Source organism: Callithrix jacchus, chromosome 12, assembly GCF_049354715.1.
Source record: "Callithrix jacchus isolate 240 chromosome 12, calJac240_pri, whole genome shotgun sequence".
In the NCBI taxonomy this organism is placed as follows: domain Eukaryota; kingdom Metazoa; phylum Chordata; class Mammalia; order Primates; family Cebidae; genus Callithrix; species Callithrix jacchus.
Genome location: NC_133513.1, coordinates 87454361 through 87476497, shown reverse-complemented (window position 1 = coordinate 87476497; position 22137 = coordinate 87454361). Strand labels below are relative to the sequence as shown.

Here is a 22137-nt window from a genome sequence, read left to right as displayed (position 1 = left end):
ATCAACCAACAGAATAAAATAGAGAGTCAGAAAAGAACCCATGCAACTACGGTCAATTGATTTTAGACAAAGGTGCCAAAAATATGCAATGGAAAAGAGATAGTTTCTTAAATAAATGGTGAGAAAACTAGATATACATATTCTAAGAATAAAATCGAACACTTATCTCACACCATATACTCAAGCAACTCAACATGGATCAAAGACTTAAACATAAGACCAGAAACTGTAAACTACCAGAAGAAAAGATTGAGGAAAAACTACATGACATTGGTCTGGCCATAATTGTTTAGATCTTACCCCAAAAGCAGAAGCAGCAAAAGCAAAGATAGACAAATGGGATTATGTCGAACTAAAAAGCCTCTGCACAGCAAAGGAAACAACATAATGAAGAGATAAATTATGGATTGGGAGAAGTATTTGTAAGCCATATATCTGATAAGGGATTAATATCCAAAGTATATAAGAGGGTCGGGTGCGGTGGCTCACACCTGTACCCCCAGCACTTTTGGAGGCCAAGGCAGGTGGATAACCTGAGGTCAGGAGTTAGAGACCAGCCTGGATAACATGATAGAACCTCATCTCTACTAAAAATACAAAAATTAGCCATGTGTGGTGGCACACACCTCTAATCCCAACTACTCAGGAGACTGAGGCAGGAGAATTGCTTGAACCCCAGAGGCAAAAGTTGAAGTGAGCTGAGATCGAACCACTGCACTCTAGCCTGGGCAACAGAGTGAGACTCAGTATCAAAAAAAGCCAAAAAAACACAACTATATGTATATGGAACTTAACTCCATAGAAAGAAAACAAATAATCCAATTAAGAAATGGGCAAAGAACCTCAATGAACATTTGTAAAAAGAAGACATATGGGCCAGGTGTGGTGGCTCACTCCTGTAATCCCAGCACTTTGGGAGGCTGAGGCAGGCAGATCGCAAGGTCAAGAGATCAAGACCGTACTGGCCAACATGGTGAAAGCCTGTCTCTACTAAAAAAATACAAAAATTAGCTGGGCATGGTGGCACGCGCCTATAGTCCCAGCTACTTGGGAGGCTGAGGCAGGAGAATTGTTTGAACCAGGGAGGCAGAGGTTGCAGTAATCCAAGATCATACCATGGACTCCAGCCTGGCTCCTGGTGACAGAGCGAGACTCTCTCTCCAAAAAAAAGAAGACATGAATGACTAAGAGACACAGGAAAAAGATCCTCAACATCACTAATCATTAGAAAGGTACAAATTAAAAACACAATGAACTATCACCTCATATCTGTTAGAATGGCTATTATCAAAGAGAAAAAAATAAGTGTCAGTGAAGATGTGGAAAAGGGGAACACCTGTGCACTGTTGATGGAAATGTAAATTAGTGCAACCATTATAGAAAACAATATAAAGGTTCCTCCAAAAAACAAAATAGAATTACGATATGATTCAGTAATTCAGCTTATAGGCATTTACCCAAGAGATTTGAAATCAGTATGCCAAAGAGATGTCTGCACTCCCATGTAAATTGCAGCACTATTCACAATAACTAATATATAGAACCAGTCTAAGTGTCAATTAGTAGATAAATGGATAAAGAAAATTTGATATATATATGCAATGGAATATCATTCAACCTTAAAATGAAGAAATTCTGTTATTTGTGACAACATGGATGGAAGTGGAGACCACTATGCTAAATTAAATAAATCATGTCAGGAACAGAAAAACAAATGCCATATATTCTCACTTACATGTGGAATCTAAAACAACTAAACTCAAAGAAGCAGAGAGTAGAATGATTACCAGAGAGCTTGGGGAGTTGGGAGAAAAAAGGAGATGATAGTCAAAGGGTATAAAGCCTCAGTTAGAATAGTGGAGTAAATCTGATCTCTTTTAAAAAATAATAAATTGCACAGCAAGCTAAATATAGCTAATAATAGAGGAAAATTCACCTTCCTATCCGTGGATTCCACATTCATGGATTCAACCAACCTTAAATCAACAAAAACTGGAAAAAGAGACCAGGTGAGGTGGCTCATGCCTGTAATCCTAGCACTTTGGGAGGCCAAGATGGGAGGATTGCTTGAACCCAGAAGTTCAAGCCCAGCCTAGGTGACATAGAAAGACCCTATCTCTACATGAAAACAAAATTAGTTGGGCATGGTGGTGTGCACCTGTGGTCCCAGCTACTTAGGAGACTGAGGTAGAGGAATTGCTTGAGCCCAGGAGTTGGAAGCTGCAGTGATCTGTGATCACACCACTGCACACCAGCCTGGGCAATGGGGCAAGATTCTGCTTCTAAGAAAAAAGAAAAGAAAAAATTCAGAAAAAAAAGTGTACTGAACATGGTACAGACTTCTTTATCTTGTTATTATTCCCTAAAAAAATACAGTATAACAATCATTTACATGGCATTTACACTGTATTAGGAATTATAAGTAATCTAGACTGGACACAGTGGCTCATGCCTTTAATCCCAGCACTGTGGAAGGCTGAGGCAGGAGGATTGCTTGAGTTCAGAAGGTCCAAACCAGCCTGGACAAACACAGTATGACCCTATCACTAGAAAATTTTTTTTCTAATTATCTGGGCAAGGTGGTATGCACTTGCAGTCCCATCTACTAGGCAAGCTGAGGTGGGAGGATCACTTGAGTTCAGGAGGTGAAGCTACAGTGAGTCACAATCATGCCACTGCATTCCAGCCTAGGTAATAGAGCAAACTGAAAAGAAAAAAAAAGAATTTAGTTAGACTTAATATTGTTAATATTGCCTGCAGACTCATTATGAACTTGGAAATGTGCAAAACATGGTAGCACATACAAGATATGGAGAAAGAGAACTGATTGACAAAGACAAGATGGGGCCAGCCACTATTGCATTCCAGATGTGAGGTAATAGACAACTTGACCTAGGAAACAAGCACAGGAATGAATAAAAATATAGAAATTGAATAGGCAATGCAGACATGAAGACAGAGAGTTTAGACATTAACCACCTATACAGGATGAAGGACAGAGTAAGGGCAATGGAGATGCTTAGGACAAAGAACTGAATGAATTCAAAGAAGCACTGGAATGAATAAGAGTATAGAAATTGAAGAGACATTGCAGACATGAAGACAAAGAGTTTGGACATTAACCACCTATACAGGATGAAGGAGAGAGTATGGGCAATAAAGATGCTTAGGAAAAGGGATTGAATGAATTGAGGTCTTAGGTTGGTGAAAAAGTCATTGCAGTTTTTGCCATTAATAATAAAATGGAGAGTGGAAGAACAAAGCACTTCAAAGGCAACTAACACTGGTGTAAGATGAGGAAAATATGTGACAAAAAATTGACCATAACTATGGGACAGTTTAAAATATTGACTACAGGGAGTAATTAACATTTAAAAAAAACTTTCTTCCTATTAAATCCTCTAGAATAGCATTAATTTAATAAGGCTGTTATAATTTCCACATGCCTAATATGTAATCAACTGCACTAAGACAAACCTGACCCTCTCAACAGGTGTACTTGCTAGACAAAGGTAATCATGTCCATTGGTAACAACTTCACACAGTTTTCTAAGCTTATCAACCAACACTAATATTCCCTTCTGTTTAAATGAATTTGAAAAATCAGTGGTTATGTACAAATAGCCTATCAAAATTAAGCTAGCTGATACAAAACATTGTTAGAAGAAATTAAAGAAGACCTAAATAAATGGAAAAACATACCATGTTCATCTATTGGAAGACTTAATATTGTTAAAATGCATTACTTTCCAAATTGATCTGCAGATTCAAAGTGATCCATATCAAAATATTTGCTATCTTTTTAATAGAAATTGACAAAATTACCATAAAATTCATATGGAACATTACATAATCAAAATAGCTAAGAACCAAAACAATCTTGGGAAAGAACAAAACTGGAAAACTGACACTTTCCAATTTCAAAACTCACATAAAAGTTACCCTCATCTGGGTGCATGGCTCACTCCTGCAATCCCAGTAATCTGGGAGGCCAGGGCAGGCAGATGGCTTGAGACCAGGAGTTGGAGACCAGCCTGGGCAAAATAGCAAAATCTTGTCTCTACTAAAAATACAATAAATTAGCTGGGTGTGGTGGCACACGCCTGTAATCCCAGCTACTCAGGAGGCTGAGGTGGGGGAATCACCTGAGCGCAGGAGGTAGAGGCTGCAGTGAACCAAGATCATGTCACTACACTCCAGCCTAGGCAATCAGAGTGAGATGTTCTCTCAAAAAAATTTTAAAAAATGACTGTTATACTGGCATAGAGAAAGCTATATATATCAATGAAATAGAATTGAGAATCTAAAAATAAATCCTCGTGTTTATAGTCAACTGATTTTCAATAAATATACCAAGATCACTCAATGGGGAATGAATAGTCTTTTCAACAAATGGTACTAGGACAACTGAATATGCACATGCAAAGAATGAAGTTGTACCCATACCTCACACTATAGCAAAAATGGACTCAGAGTCAATCTTGGACCTACATGTAAGAGTTAAAATTATTGGGAGAAGATCCAAGATGGCCTTTTAGGAGGAGCTCAGGATTACAGCTCCCAGTGAAAGTGCAGAGGGGGAGTGGACGCTGCATTTCCGGATGGATTTTTATTGCCCACAGATCAGGAGATTCCCAGGCAGAGGAGCCTCACGGGTCGCCAGCATGGCTGTTTTGGCCAGAGCAGCTGTTTTGCCAGTGCCCCGATGCAGCGGTTCTCCGTACAAAATACACTGGTCTGATTGCCCTTTTAAGCTGGCAATTGGAGCTCCAGGAAGGCAGAGTCACCCATTCATCTGATTAAACAGGGACTGAAACAGGGAGCAAGGCCAGGAGATTCCCAGACAAAAACGTGCCATGAAACTCAGCGCCATTGTTTCAACTGGCTCAGTGGGTCGCCGCACGGGAAATCACACAGATCCCGGTGCCTTTTCAGCTGGTGACTGGAACACCAGGGAGAGAGTCAACTGTTCAACTTTAAAAAAAAAAAAAAAAGGCTCTGAGGCAGGGAGCCAGGTGATCAGGCTCGGCGGGTCCCATCCCCCCCCCAAAAAAAAAAAAAAACAGCAATTGGAAACACTCTTGGTTGAGAGTTTCACGGCAAGCACAGCTGAACCTGGGATGGTCCAACTCTGTGGGGGAAGGGTGTCTATCATTACCAAGGCACTCCACCCCTTTGGAGGTAGTCCGCCATTGCTGAGGCAACCTGCCATTACAGGCAGAGTGTGCCATTAGAGATGGGCTACCATTGCTGAGGCAGTTCTAACCACACCCATATAAACAGGACTGCAGGGAAGTTCACACGGCAGCAGGGCAGAGCCCACAGCAGCTCAGCAAAGCCTCTGTAGGCAGACAGTGACTAGGCTGCCTCCTTGCTGGGCAGGGAAGCACTGGAAAAAAAAAGGCAGCAGCACAATGGAAACTCATAAATAAAGCCCTAACTCCCCAGGACAGAGCACCTGGGAAAAAAAAAGGAGGGGGGATTATGAGTTCTGCTGCAGTGGACTTAAATGTACCTGCCAAGCAGCTCTGAATGAACAACAGAGTTCACAACTCAGCACTTGAGCTCCTATAAAGGACAGACTGTCTCCTCAAACAGCTCCCTGACACTGGTATATCTAAAGAGTCACCTCATAAAGGAGAGCTCAGACTGACATTTGGTGGGTATCATTCTGGGACAAAGATAGCAGAAGAAGAAACTGGTAGCAACCCTTACTGTTCTGCAACTGCTACCAGTGATCCCCAGGCAAGCAAAGCCTGGAGTGGACCTCAGCAGTTCTCTAGCAGAAGGGCCAGACTGTTAGAAGAAAAACTAAGAAACAGAAATAACTTCATCATCAACAAACTGGACGTCCACTCAGAGACCCAATCTGAAAATCAGCAACTACAAAGACGACAGGTGGATAAATCCACAAAGATAAGAAGAAACCAGCACAAAAAGAAGAAAAACACCTGAAACCAGAACACCTCTTCTCCTCCTAGGGATCACAACTCCTCACCAACAAGAGGACAAGACTGGATGAAGAATGAGTGTGATGAAAAGACAGAATCAGACTTCAAAAGGTGGGTAATGAGAAACTTCTGTGAACTAAAAGAACATGATCTAACTCAATGCAAAGAAACTAAGAACCTTGAAAAAAGATTTGATTAAATGCTAACAAGAATGGACAACTTAGAAAGGAATATAAGTGAATTGATAGATCTGAAAAACACAAGACAGGAACTTCATGAAGCATGCACAAGTTTCAACAGCCAAACCGACCAAGCAGAAGAAAGGATATCAGAGGTTGAAGATCAACTCAATGAAATAAAACAAGAAGGCAAGATTAGAGAAAAAAGTGTAAAAAGGAATGAACAAAGTCTCCAAGAAATATGGGACTATGTGAAAAGACCTAATCTATATTTGATAGATGTACCTGAATGTGACGAAGAGAATGAATCCAAGCTGGAAAATACTCTTCAGGATATTATCCAGGAAAACTTCCCCAACCTAGCAAGGCAGGTCAATATTCAAGTCCAGGAAATACAGAGAACACCACAAAGATATTCCTCAAGAAGAGCAACCCAAGGCACATAATCGTCAGATTTACCAGGGTTGAAATGGAGGAGAGAATGCTAAGGGCAGCCAGAGAGAAAGGTTAGGTTAATCACAAAGGAAAGCCCATCAGACTCACAGCAGATCTCTCAACAGAAACCCTACAAGACAGAAGAGACTGGGGGCCAATATTCAACATCCTTAAAGAAAAAAACTTTCAACCCAGAATTTCATATCCAGCCAAACTAAGCTTCCTAAGTAGAAGAAAAATAAAATCCTTTGCAAACAAGCAAGTACTCAGAGATTTTCTCACCACCAGGCCTGCTTTACAAGAGCTCCTGAAAGAGGCACTACACATAGAAAGGAACAACCAGTACCAGCCACTCCAAAAACATACCAAATGATTAAGAGCATAAACAAAATGAAGAATCCGCATCAACTAATGGGCACAACAGCCAGCTAGCATAAAAATGGCAGTATAAAATTCACACATAACAATATTAACTCTAAATGTAAATGGGTTAAATGCACCAATCAAAAGACACAGAATGGCAAATTGGATAAAAAGCCAAAACCCATCGTTTGGGTATCCAGGAAACGCATCTCACATGCAAGAATACACAAAGGCTAAAAATAAAGGGATGGAGGAAGATTTACCAAGCAAATGGAGTGCAAAAAAAAGCAGGAGTTGCAATTCTCATCTCTGATAAAATAGACTTTAAACCAACAAAGATCAAAAGAGACAAAGAAGGACATTACATAATGGTAAAAGGATCAATATAACAAGAAGAGCTAACAATCCTAAATATATATGGACCCAATACAGGAGCACCCAGATATATAAGGCAAGTTCTTAACCACTTACAAAAAGACTTAGACTTCCACAAAATAATAGTGGGAGACATTAACACTCCACTGTCAATATTAGACAGATTGACCAGACAGAAAATTAACAAGGATATCCAGGACTTGAACTCAGACCTGGAACAAGCAAACCTGACAGACATTTACAGAACTCTCCACCCCAAATCCACAGAATATACATTCTTCTCAGCACCACATCACACCTATTCTAAAATTGACCACATAATTGGAAGTAAATTGCTCCTCAGCAAATGCAAAAAAAATGGAAAGGATAACAAACAGTCTCTCAGACCACAGTGCAATCAAATTAGAACTCAGAATTCAGAAAGTAACTCAGAACCACACAGTTTCATGGAAACTGAACAACTGGCTCTGGAATGTTGACTGGATAAACAACAAAGTGAGGGCAGACATAAAGAAGTTCTTCAAAACCAACGAGAACGAAGACACAACATACCAGAATCTCTGGGACACATTTGAAGCACTCTCTAGAGAAAAATATATAGCAATAAGTACCCACATGAGAAGAAAGGAGAGATTCAAAATTGACACCCTATCATCAAAATTGAAAGAGCTAGAGGAGCAAGATCAAAAAAATTCAAAACCCAGCAGAAGACAAGAAATAACTAAGATCAGAGCAGACCTAAAGGAAATAGAGACACAAAAAACCCTTCAAAAAATTAATAAATCCAGGAGCTGGTTTATCGAAAAGATCAACAAAATAGACCACTAGCCAGATTAATAAAAAAGAAGAGAGAGAATAACCAAATAGACACAATAAAAAATGATAAATGGGATATCACCACAGATTCCACAGAAATTCAAACTGTCATCAGATATTATTACAAACAACTCTATGGACATAAACTAGTAAACCTGGAAGAAATGGATAAATTCCTGGACACTTGTATCCTCCCAAGCCTAAACCAGGAAGAAGTCGAAACCCTTAATAGACCAATAACAAGATCTGAAGTTGAGGAAGCAATTAAGAGCCCACCACACAAAAAAATCCAAGGTCCAGATCGGTTCACAGCCGAATTCTACCAGATACACAAAGAAGAGCTGGTACCATTCCTTAAACTATTTCAAATAATCCGAAAAAAGGGCACCCTTCCCAAATCATTTTATGAGACCAACATCATCCTGATACCAAAACCTGGCAGAGACTCAACAAGAAAAGAAAACTTCAGGCCAATATCCATGATGAACATAGATGCAAAAATCTTCAACAAAATACTGACAAGCTGATTGCAACAGCACATCAAAAAGCTTATCCACCATGATCAAGTAGGATTCATCCCTGGGATGCAAAGCTGGTTCAATATACACAAGTCTATAAAGGTAATTCACCACATAAACAGAATCAAAGACAAAAACCACATAATTATCTCAATTGATGCAGAGAAGCCCTTTGACAAAATTCATCAGCCCTTTATGCTAACAACCCTCGATAAACTAGGTATTGACAAAACGTATCTCGAAATAATTAAAGCTATTTATGACAAATCAACGGCCAATATCATACTAAATGGGCAAAAACTGGAAGCATTCCCTTTGAAATCTGGCCCTAGACAAGGATGCCCTCTCTCACCACGCCTATTCAATACAGTACTGGAAGTTCTAGCCAGAGCAATCGGGAAGAAAAAGAAATAAAGGTATTCAAATAGGAAAGGAGGAAGCCAAGTTGTCTCTATTTGCAGACAATATGATTGTATATCTAGAAGACCCCATCGTCACAGCCCAAAATCTCCTGAAACTGATAAGCAACTTCAGCAAAGTCTCAGGATACAAAATCAATGTGCAAAAATTACAAGCATTCCTATACACCAATAACCAACTTAAACAGAACCAAATCAAGAATGAACTGCCATTCACAATTGCCACAAAAAGAATAAAACACCTAGAAATACAACTAACAATGAACATAAAGGAAAACTACAAGCCACTGCTCAACAAAATAAGAGAGGACACAAACAGATGGAGAAACATTCCATGTTCATGGTTAGAAAGAATCAATATCGTGAAAATGGCCATACTGCCCAAAGTAATTTACAGAATCAACGCTATCCCCATCAAGCTACCAATGACCTTCTTCACAGAACTGGAAAAAAACACCTCAAACTTCATATGGAACCAAAAGAGAGCCCGCATAGCCAAGTCAATTCTAAGCAAAAAGAACACAGTGGGAGACATCACACTACTGGACTTCAAAGTATACTACAAGGCTACAGTAATCAAAACAGCATGGTACTGGTATCAAAACAGAGATATAGACCAATGGAACAGAACAGAGGCCGCAGAGGCAACACGACTTATCTACAGCCATCCAATCTTTGACAAACCTGACAAAAACAAGCAATAGGGAAAGAATTCCCTGTTTAATAAATGGTGTTGGGAAAACTGGCTAGCTATGTGCAGAAAGCAGAAACTGGACCCCTTCCTGACAACTTACACTAAAATTAACTCCAGATGGATTAAAGACTTAAACATAAGACCTAACACCATAAAAACCCTAGAAGAAAATCTAGGCAAAACCATTCAGGACATAGGAGTAGGCAAGGACTTCATGATCAAAAAACCAAAAGCATCGGCAACAAAAGCCAAAATAGACAAATGGGACCTAATCAAACTCCACAGCTTCTGCACGGCAAAAGAAACAGTCATTAGAGTGAATTGGCAACCAACAGAATGGGAAAAAAATTTTGCAGTTTACCCATCTGACAAAGGGCTGATATCCAGAATTTACAAAGAACTCAAACAGATTTACAGGAAAAAAGCCCATTCAAAAGTGGGCAAAGGATATGAACAGACACTTTACAAAAGAAGACATACATGAGGCCAACAAACATAAAAAAATGCTCATCATCACTGGTCATTAGAGAAATGCAAATCAAAACCACACTGAGATACCATCTCACGCCAGTTAGAATGGCGATCATTAAAAAATCTGGAGACAACAGATGCTGGAGAGGATGTGGAGAAAAAGGAACACTTTTACACTGCTGGTGGGAGTGTAAGTTAGTTCAACCATTGTAGAAGACGGTGTGGCGATTCCTCAAGGACCTAGAAATAGAAATTCCATTTGACCCAGCAATCCCATTACTGGGTATGTATCCAAAGGATTATGAATCGTTCTATTATAAGGACACATGCACATAAATGTTCACTGCAGCACTGTTTACAATAGCAAAGACCTGGAACCAACCCAAATGTCCATTGATGATAGACTGGACAGGGAAAATGTGGCACATATACACCATAGAATATTATGCAGCAATCAAAAACGATGAGTTTGTGTCCTTTATAGGGACATGGATGAACCTGGAGACCATCATTCTCAGCAAACTGACACAAGAACAGAAAATGAAATACCGCATGTTCTCACTCATAGGAGGGTGTTAAACAATGAGAACACACGGTCACAGGGAGGGAAGCACTACACACTGGGGTCTATTGGGGGAACAGTGGGGGGTGGGGAGTTGGGGAGAGTTAGCATGGGGAGAAATGCCAGATATAGGTGAAGGGGAGGAAGGCAACAAATCACACTGCCACATGTGTACCTATGCAACTATCTTGCATGTTCTTCACATATACCCCAAAACCTAAAATGCAATAAAAAATAAATAAATAAACAAGATGCATAATTTTTAAAAAAGGAGTTAAAATTATTAAACTATTAAAAGAAAACTTGGGGTGAATCTTTGTGATATTAGACTAAGGAATCATTTCTTAAATATGATAAGAAAATTGCAAGCAACCAACCAAATAAATAAATAAATTGGATTTCACAAAAATTAAAAACTTGTATTTCAAAAGACACTATTTTTCTTTTTTTTTTTTTTGAGACAGAGTTTTGCTCTTGTCACCCAGGCTGGAGTGCAATGGCGTGATTTCGGTTCACCGCAACCTCTGCCTCCTGGTTTCAGGCAATTCTCCGGCCTCAGCCTCCTGCATAGCTGGGATTACAGGCATGCGCCACCATGCCCAGCTAATTTTTTTTGTATTTTTAGTAGAGACGGGGTTTCACCATGTTGACCAGGATGGTCTCGATCTTTTGACCTCGTGATCCACCCACCTCGCCTCCCAAAGTGCTGGGATTACAGGCTTGAGCCACCGCGCCCGGCCTCAAAAGACACTATTAAAGTGAAAGACATTTGACAAAATGGGAGAAAATATCTTTAAATTACACCTGATAAAAGACATATCTAGAATATGTAAAAACTTTTCCATCCCACTAATTTAAAATATATGATAACCTAATTTAAAAATGGGCAAAAGATCTGAATATGCTTTTCTCCAAAGAGATATACAAATGACCAATAACCACAAGAAAATACTATTTGGTGTCAGGAAAATGCAAACCAACCACATGGACCCACCTCACCCCCACTGGGATGGCTGGAATCAAAAAACAGATAAGAAGCATTAGCAAGTGTGGAGGAAGCGGTACCCTCAAAACACTGTAATGAGAATACAAAAGGGTACAGCAAATTTCAAGCCTAGGTTTTCTTCTAAGAGTTTTATATTTTTACCTCTTACATGTAGGTCTTTGATCTAGTCTCCAAAGATTAGGCATAGAGTTGCTGTATGATCTAGCAGTTCCACAGCCAAGTATATGCCCAAGGGAAATAAAAACATATCTATATACAAAAACTTATACAGAAATGTCCATACCAGCATTTTTTATAATAGCCAAAATAGCAACAATCAAAATAGAAACAATCAAACCATCAACCAATGAATGGAAATATAAAATATGATATATCCACACCCAAATATTATTCAACAAATATAAAGGAATGAGGTACTGATATATGCTACATCAATGAACCTTGAAAACACTGTGCTAAGTGGCAGAAGCCAAACACAAAAGACCACGTACTGTGTAATTTCATTTATATGAAATGTCTAGAATAACAAATCTATAGAGACAAAGTATATTAGTGTTGCCTAGAGCCACCCCAGTATGGGGTGACAGTTAAGCATATGGTTGCCTTTTTGGGGTGATGGAAATGTTGTGAAATTGATCGTGGTGGTGGCTGCACAGCTCTGTGAAAAATACTAAAACTATTGAATTGTATTTAAAATGTATGAGGGTACAATATATGAATTAAACTCAATAAAAATGTTATAAAAATAAACTAGATTCTAAAAAGGAACAATGCACTTTTTAAATATAGTAATGAGGACATAGCCACTGGTCACTGAAATACCAGAGATTTTACAATTCTCCTTAACCTGGAATTAACAGAGAGGCTTCATAGCATAAGGAAACCCCTCTAAATGTGTACAAAACTGGAGAACTTATATAGGTTCATTTTTCTGGTAAAGTATCCATATTTTAATGAGATTATCAAATTAATTAGACCAGAACCATTGACCTAGCAGCAGAGAAGGTGGAGAGTAGGAATAACTTGCTTCTTCCCTTCTCCAGTTTCCTCAAACTATCTTATCTTCTTCACTTCACTCCATCCAGAGCACACTATTTGAGCAGTCCTGCTGACATTACATGGGCAATTTCACCTTCATTAGCCTCTTTGACTCTGTGCCATTTTCACCTACTGACTGATTCTGAATTTCCACCCACTGCTATGAAATGGTTCAATAAAATAATGGTGGCCTCAGAGGAAGTATTTTCTTCTCTAGAGTTAACTCTTTTCAGTTTGTTCTAGATTGGGCCTCTTCTCAGTTCAAAGAGTACTTTGCACCTATATAAGTGTCCTGAGGGCATCTATATTACCCTTCTCACGCAGTTTCCAAATTGACTCTACCACTATTAAAATTCATAATCTGAATCTTTCCCTCCTCAATTAAAGTTATCAAAGAGAATATCTGATCTTATTACTGAAATTTCCCACACAGCCCCTATCATTTGGCTCCCATCTGATCCTCTAACTGAAAACTAATATCTATAGATTTTTGGCAATATGACAAAAGGGACAACTTGATTTTATTTCAGAATCTGTTTATGTAGCCCACACTTTCAACAAGCTGCACTTCAAAGATATGAAAAGTCTTATAGCAAGTCTTTGACCTCCATTCTCATTGTACATATCTTTCTACACAACTCCTAGGATTACTTTCTCTAGTAATTATCTGCATCCCACTCTTGTTAGGGCTCACACATACACCTGATCAAATCAAAACTCTGTATGCCACCTCCAATTCCATTATTTGTCCAAATTTACTTTTGGTTCCAGTCAGTTTAGGCCTCCCTTTTCCATCTCTTTGCCACCACACACCTCTGAACTTCTCATCAAGCTGTTCTACCCACCAAAAGATTGACTGCCCCATTGATCATTGTAAATATTTTAAGATTTACACCAAACATTAGGACATGCAATAGGCCCACCTAGGTTAAACCCTTCCATCTCACTCTCCCATATGCTGTGTGATATGACCATGTCCACCTTCAATTTATGGCTCTATATTTTTAATTTTCTAACTTATTTGTATTTCTATTTCATCTGAGATATGCATTCTGTCTTTCCTCAGATAAATTATTAGTACCTAAAAATAGTGCTAACATATTCTAATTGTTTAACAATTCAATTCTAAATCCTCCATGGTGCTTTGCCAGATCCATACACATCATATGTACTTAAAGCACTTGTTAAGTGTTTCTTGCCTCACCACATAAGCAATCAGTATAGAACTAATCAATGAAATAAATAAACCACAAGATACAGGCAAACAAATAACATTTTACCTGTTCCATTTTGATCAGGAAACAATCAATAAAGTCCTGAGGATTGTTCACATCCAGGGATTCTTGATGTTCTTTTATTCTCTCCAAAACGTAATTTTTAACATAAGCAAAATTTTTAAGAACTTTGTTGTGACTTCCTGGGAGATAATCGATGAGAGCAGGGAAATTATTGCAGACCTTAAAGAATTTTTTTAAATTAATTATGTTAAACACATGTAATAAAGACATATACCATAAGTTAACTGCTGGTTTAAAACTGAAGTGAATTTTTTTAAATTGTCTCCTTCTTTAAGAGAAGCATTTGATTGTACATACAAAGTTATTCTCTATACTGACAGAAAGATTTTAGGGTGAAAATTCTGAACAAGGGATCAAAGATGATAACTTCCTATACTTATATATTATTTTCAGAATATTAAAGTATCTTCATGTCAATTCTTCTCTGCAGCCTTGAAATATAGAATGCCATGAATTGCTTTAATTCCCATTTTACAGATAAGAACAGAGGTAGGCCGGGCGCGGTGGCTCACGCCTGTAATCCCAGCACTTTGGGAGGCTGAGGCGGGTGGATCACAAGGTCAAGAGATCGAGAACATCCTGGTCAACATGGTGAAACCCCGTCTCTACTTAAAAAAAAAAAAAAACAAAAAATTAGCTGGGCACGGTGGCGCGTGCCTGTAATCCCAGCTACTCGGGAGGCTGAGGCAGGAGAATTGCCTGAGCCCAGGAGGCGGAGGTTGTGGTGAGCCGAGATCTCGCCATTGCACTCCAGCCTGGGTAATAAGAGCGAAACTCTGTCTCAAAAAAAAAAAAAAAAAAAAGAACAAAGGTAAAGGAAGTTTGAACAACATGAAATAGATCACAAAGCCACTCCCTGCTATTTCTACTCCTAGCAGGCAGCCTCAGAAATAGAATCACTCTTTTATAACTGGGAGGAGTAAAAAGATACCATAAAATGTAATTCAGCACTTTATGAATAAGTACCCATACACCAGAGTAGTCAAGATACTTCTGTGAGTAAAGATAACACACAATTATCTTAAACTCTAAAGACAGACTTCGGGACATGCTAGCTCAACATGGGACAAAACTGTCATTTTTTTAATGGTTCATACACCCAAAACCCCATCATTTTGTCATCTTAATCTTAATTACCTTGCTGAAGCATTAAATACCCCTATCCTATTCAGAGCTTCCTGGAAGCATCTGTGCTCCCATTCTCCCCTTTTGCCAAATAATGTCATGAAGAGGTCTCTAGATGTTGATTAGAGGAAAAGCCTGTGAGTAATGCCAACTTTTCAACAAGAGACTTGGATTTCCATTGAGTGTGTGCTCTTGGGTAGTCACCAAATTATCGCCAGAAGCTGGGTTTGGCAGTTTAGTGGAAAAAAACACAAGAGAATTCCAGCTCTATATTCAGGCATTTCTTTTCTTGTCTGTAAAATAAAGAAATCATCTATCTTTCCCAGATGTTAATGCCACCATGCTAAGATATGGACAAGCTGTGGTATTCAACCACTGACTTCACAGAGTAATGCCAGCAAAACTGGCACAATAGACAGATCCACAGGCCCACCACTCCATAAAAACACCCAAAAATTCAAACAAAAAAAGTCAGAATCAATTTTTGACAGAACTCTGGAAAGCAGCCAAAGGTTTACAGCAAGAAAGGAAAAGCTGAATAAAAAAAAAAAAATGGCAACTTAAAAATAGTAGAAAAACTCTGTGGGTTTATTTTTATCTTTAAGTTCCAGGGTACATGTGCAGGATGTGCAGGTTTGTTATATAGGTAAATGTGTGCCATGGTGGTTTGCTGCACCTACAAACTCATCACCTAGGTATTAAGCCCAGCATACATTAGCTATTTTTCCTAATGCTCTCCCTCCCTGCAACCCCAAACAGGCCCTAGTGTATGTTGTTCCCCTCCCTGTGTCCGAGTATTCTCATTGTTCAGCTCCCACTTATAAGTGAGAACATGAGGTATTTGGTTTTCTACTCCTGGATTAGTTTGCTTATGATAATGGCTTCTAGCTTCATCCATATCCCTGCAAAGGATATGATCTCATTCCTTTTTATGGCTGCATAGTATTCCATGATGTATATGTAAGCTTTGTGGTATGTTTATTTGCCCTTGTCCCACCTCCCTCGTCAGCTTGGCAGTGATCTTGTCAAGAGCAGCCCTATTCCCAGTGGAGGACCCTAGTTCCTGGTTCTAAAGGGACCACAGAAGATCTTATTTGCAAAGAATTCTGTTTCTCTGTCTTACCTGTCTGATGACTACCATGGGCTAATATAAGGCACTTACCTTTTTTTCACCTGATTCAAAATTCACTCAGGATAGAAAAGCAATGGACATTTCTCAAAAGCCTTCTAAGACAAATGAACAACCCAAAGCTACCCGCGGCAAATGATTATAGTTGAGGCACACAGCAGAGCACAAAAATCCTGAGAATAAAAGCTGGGAGATAGTTTCTTTGGAAAACTAGGGCATTCCAAAGTGCCTATATATACTAAGAAATTCAGAAAGCTATCAACATGCCCTGAGCAGGACAGGCTAACAAAAAAAACATGTGAGAAAGTGCTAGACTTTCACCTCTGGCTGATATCCATTCAGCTTAAGCAGCAAGTGAAGGCTATGAAAAGGAGTGCTCCAACCAATCTGAAAGAGCTTCCTTCCTTCCTTCCCTCCTCTCTTCATTTGTTTCTTTCCTTCCTTCCTTCCATCTTTCTTTATTTATACATATAAATACATATAAACATATTTTTATATGTTTCTTTGCCTCTTCACATTCAAGAAAATTTCCATCAAAACTAGCTGAACATAAACTAATAAGAAGACTTCAGAAACCACACATGACAAAGAATACAGACTTTGCAAAAATAGTTTAGAAAAGTCAATAAAGAAAGCTACAGCCTTCAGAAGGGGGAAAGAAAACTACAGCAGGCAACAAAAAACCCTAAAGAGAGGAAAGATTCTGATTTCCAGAGTTACCACATAAGAGTATATATAATTTCCAGTTTTCAAACATTCACTTTACAGCTTGGTCCATACAAAATTTTGGACTGGGATTGGGGTAAGATGGCTGAATAGGAACAGCTCTGGTCAGCAGCTCCCAGTGAGACCAGTGCAGAAGGCAAGTGTTTTCTGCATTTCCAACTGAGGTGCCTGGTTCATCTCATTGGGACTGGTTAGACAGTAGGTGCAGACCACGGAGGGTAAGCAGAAGCAGGGAGGAGCATCACCTCACCTGGGAAGCACAATAAGTTGAGGAACTTCCTCCTCTAGCCAAGGGAAGCTGTGAGGGACTGCATCATGAGGGACAGTGCTATCCAGCCCAGATACTATGCTTTTCCCATGGTCTTCAAAATTCATAGACCAGGAGATTCCCTCAGGTGCCTATACCACAAGGACCTTAGGTTTCAAGCACAAAACTGGATAGCTGTTTGGGCAGACACCAAGGTACTGCAGGAGCTGTTGTTGTTGTTGTTGTTGTTGTTTGGCACCCCAGTGGTTCCTGGAACCCCAGCAAGACAGAACCATTCACTACCCTGAAAAGGGGGGCTGAAGCCAGGGAGCCAAGTGGTTTTGCTCAGTGTATCCCACCGCCATGGAGCCCAGAAAGCTACTATCCACTGGCTTGAAATTCTCGCTACCAGCACAGCAGTCTGAAGTAGACCTGGGATGCTGGAACTCGATGCGAGGAAGGGTGTCCTCCATTACTGAGGCTTGAGTAGGTAATTTACCCCTCACGATGTAAACAATGCCTCAGGAAGTTTGGACTGAGTGGAGCCCACCACAGTACCACAAAGCCCCTGTAGCCAGACTGTCTCTCTAGACTCTACCTCTCTGGGCAGGGCATCTCTGAAAAAAAAGGCAGCAGCCTTGGTCGGGGGCTTATAGATAACACTCCCATCTCCCTGGGACAGAACACCTGGGGAAAGGAGTGGCTGTGGGTGCAGCTTCAGCAGACTTAAACATTCCTGCCTGCAAGCTCTGAAGAGAGCAACAGATCTCCCAGCACAGCGCTCAAGCTCTGCTAAGGGACAGACTGCCTCCTCAAGCTCTGCTAAGGAGACTGCCCCAAGTCTCCTAACAAGAGTCAATTGACATCTCATACAGGAAAGTTTCAGGTGGCATCTGGTATGTTCCCCTTTGGGATAAAGCTCCAAAGGAATAAACAGGCAGCAATATTTGCTGTTTTGCAGCCTCTGCTGGTAATATCCAGGGAAACAGGGTGTGGAGTAGATCCCCAGCAAACTCCAGCAGACCTGCAGAAGAGGGGCCTGGCTGTTAGAAGGAAAACTAACAAACAGAAAGCAATAGCATCAACATCAACAAAGATGATGACCATGCAAAAACTCCATCTGAAGGTTACCACCAAAGACCAAAGGTAGATAAATCCACAAAGATGAGGAAAAACCAGTGCAAAGAGGCTGAAATTTCAAAAAACCAGAATGCTCTTCTTTTCCAAAGGATCACAACTCTCACAAGCAAGGGAACAAAACTGGATGGAGAATGAGTTTGACAAATTGAGAGAAGTAGGCTTAGAAGATGGGTAATAACAAACTACTCCAAGCTAAAGGAGGATGTTCTAACCCAATGCAGGGAAGCTAAGAACCTTGATAAAAGGTTAGAGAAATTACTAACTAGAATAACCAGTTTAGAGAAGAAGATAAATGATCTGATGGGCTATAAAACATAGCACAAGAGCTTTGTGAAGCATACACAAGTGTCCATAGCTGAATGAATCAAGCAGAAGAAAGGATATCAGAGATTCAAGATCAATTTAATGAAATAAAGTGTGAAGATGAGATTAGAGAAAATAGAATGAAAGGAAGGAACAAAGCCTCCAAGAAATACAGGACTATGTGAAAAGACCAAGCCTACATTGGACTGGTGTACCTGACAGTCATGGGGAGAATGAAACCAAGTTGAAAAATACTCTTTATGATATTATCCAGAACTTCCCCAACCTAGCAAGACAGGCCAACATTCAAATTCAAGAAATACAGAGAACACCTCAAAGATACTCCTCCAGAAGAGCAACCCAAGACACATAATTGTCAGATTCACCAGGGTTGAAATGAAGGAAAAAATATTAAGGGACATCAGAGAGAAAGGTCAGGTTATCCACAAAGGAAAGCCCAACAGACTACCAGTGGATGTCTCTGCAGATACCCTACAAGCCAGAAGACAGTAGGGACAATATCCAGCATTCTCAAAGAAAAGAGTTTTCAACCCAGAATTTCATATCCAGCCAAAATAAGCTTCATAAGCTTCACCACCAGGCCTGCCTTATAAGCGCTCCTGAAGAAAGCACTAAATATGGAAAGAAAAAACTGGAACCAGCCACTTCAAAAACATACCAAATTGTAAAGACCATCAACACTATGAAGAAACTGCATCAGCTAATGGGCAAAATAACCAGCTAGCATCATAATGACAGGATCAAATTCACACACAACAATATTAACCTTAAATGTAAATGGGCTAAATGCCCCAGTCAAAAGACACAGACTGGCAAACTGGATAGAGTCAAGACCCATTGGTGTGCTGTATTCAGGAAACCCATCTCACATGCAAAAACATATATAGGCTCAAAATAAAAGGATGGAAGATTTGCCAAGCAAGTGGAAAGCAAAAAAGAAAGAAAGAAAGAAAGAAAGAAAAAGAAAGAAAGAAAGAAAGAAAGAAAGAAAGAAAGAAAGAAAGAAAGAGAAAGAAAGAAGGAAGGAAGGAAAGAAAGAAAGAAAGAAAGAAAGAAAGAAAGAAAGAAAGAAAGAAAGAAGGAAAGAAAGAAAGAAAGAAGGCAAGCAAGCAAGCAGGGGTTGCAATCCTGGTCTATGATAAAACAGACTTTAAACCAACAAAGGTCAAAAAGGGCAAAGAAGGACATTACATAACGGTAAAGGGATCAATGCAACAAGAAGAGCTAACCTTCTTAAATATATATGCACCCAATACAGGAGCACCCAGATTGATAAAGATAGAGACCTACAAAGAGACTTAGACTCCCATACAATAACAGTGGAAGACTTTAAAACTCCACTGTCAATAACAGACAGATCAACAAGACAGAAAATAAACAAGGATATTTAGGACTTGAATTCAGCTCTGGACCAAGTGGACCTAATAGACATCTACAGAACTCTCCACCCCAATTCAACAGAAGATATATTCTTCTCAGCACCACATCACACTTATTCTAAAATTGACCATATAATTGAATGTAAAACACTCCTCATCAAATGCAAAAGAATGGAAATCATAAAAAAGTCTCTCAGACCACAGTACAATCAAATTAGAACTCAGGGTTAAGAAACTCACTCAAAACTGCACAACTACATGGAAACCAAACAGCCTGCTCCTGAATGACTGCTGGGTAAATAACATAATTAAGGCAGAAATAAATAAGTTCTTTGAAACCAATGAGAACAAAGACACAACACACCAGAATCTCTAGGACACAGCTGAAGCAGTGTTTAAAGGAAAATTTATAGCACTAAATGCCCACAAAAGAAAGTGGGAAAAATCTAAAATTGACACCCTAACTTCACAATTAAAAGAACTAGAGAAGCAAGAGCAAACAACTTCAAAAGCTAGCAGAAGACAAGAAATAACTAAGACCAGAGTGGAACTGAAGAAGATAAGAGACACAAAAAACCCTTCAAAAAAATCAATGAATCTAGGAAGAATCAATATCATGAAATGGCCATACTGCCCAAAGTAATATACAGATTCAATGCTATTCCCATCAAGCTGCCATTAACTTTTTTCACAGAATTAGAAAAAAACTACTTTAAATTTCATATGGAACCAAAAAGGAGCCCATATAGCCAAAACAATCCTAAGCAAAAAGAACAATGCTGGAGGCATCATGCTACCTGACTTCAAACTATACTACAAGGCTACAGTAATCAAAACAGCATAGTACTGGTACAAAAACAGATATATAGACCAATGGAACAGAACAGAGGCCTCAGAAATAATGCACCACATCTACAACCATCTGATCTTTGACAAACCTGACAAAAACAAGCAATGGGGAAAGGATACTCTATTTCATAAATGGTGTTGGGAAAACTGGCTAGCCATTTGCAGAAAACTGAAACTGGACCCCTTCCTTACAGCTTATTAAAAAATTACCTCAAGATGGATTAAACATTTAAATGTAAGACCTAAAACCATAAAAACCCTAGAAGAAAACCTAGGCAATACCATTCAGGACATAGGCATTGGCAAAGACTTCATGACTGAAACACCAAAACAATTGCAACAAAAACCAAAATTGACAAATGGGATCTAATTCAACTAAACAGCTTCTGCATAGCAAAAGAAACTATCATTAGAGTGAAAAGGCAACTTACAGAATGGGAGAAAATTCTTGCAATCTCTCCATCTGATAAAGGGCTAATATCCAGAATCTACAAAGAACTTAAACAAATTTACAAGAAAAAAAAAACCCCATCAAAAAGTGGGCAAAGGATATGAATAGACTATTCTCAAAAGAAGACATTTATGTGGCCAACAAACATATGAAAAAAAGCACATCGCTGATCATCAGAGAATTGCAAATTAAAACCACAATGAGATACCCTGTCATACCAGTTAGAATGCTGATCCTTAAAAAGTCAGAAAACAACAGATGCTGAAGAGGATGTGGAGAAACAGGAACGTTTTTACACTGTTGGTAGGAGTGTAAATTAGTTCAACCATTGTGGAAGACAGTGTGGCGATTCCTCAAGGATCTAAAACCAGAAATACCATTTAACCCAGCAATCCCATTACTGAGTATATACCCAAAAGATTATAAATCATTCTACTATAAAGAAACATGCATACATATACTTATTGCAGCACTATTTACAATAGTGGAACCAACCCTAATGCCCATCACTGTTAGACTGGATAAAGAAAATGTGGCACATATACACCATGGGATACTATGCAGCCATAAAAAAGAATGAGCTCATGTCCTTTGCAGAGACATGGATGAAGCTGGAAACCATCATTCTCAGCAAGTTAACAG

General features: G+C 39.2%; 1 protein-coding gene across 1 annotated transcript in view; it reads right to left on the bottom strand.

The window, feature by feature from the left end:
• The window catches only part of CYP2C18 (cytochrome P450 2C18), a 55307-nt gene that overhangs the window by 17361 nt on the left and 15809 nt on the right, over window positions 1-22137 (bottom strand). Inside the window, exon 5 of the mRNA XM_002756460.7 lies at window positions 14108-14284. Coding sequence (XP_002756506.4) covers window positions 14108-14284 — 177 coding nt within the window. The remainder of the gene's footprint in view (window positions 1-14107; window positions 14285-22137) is intronic.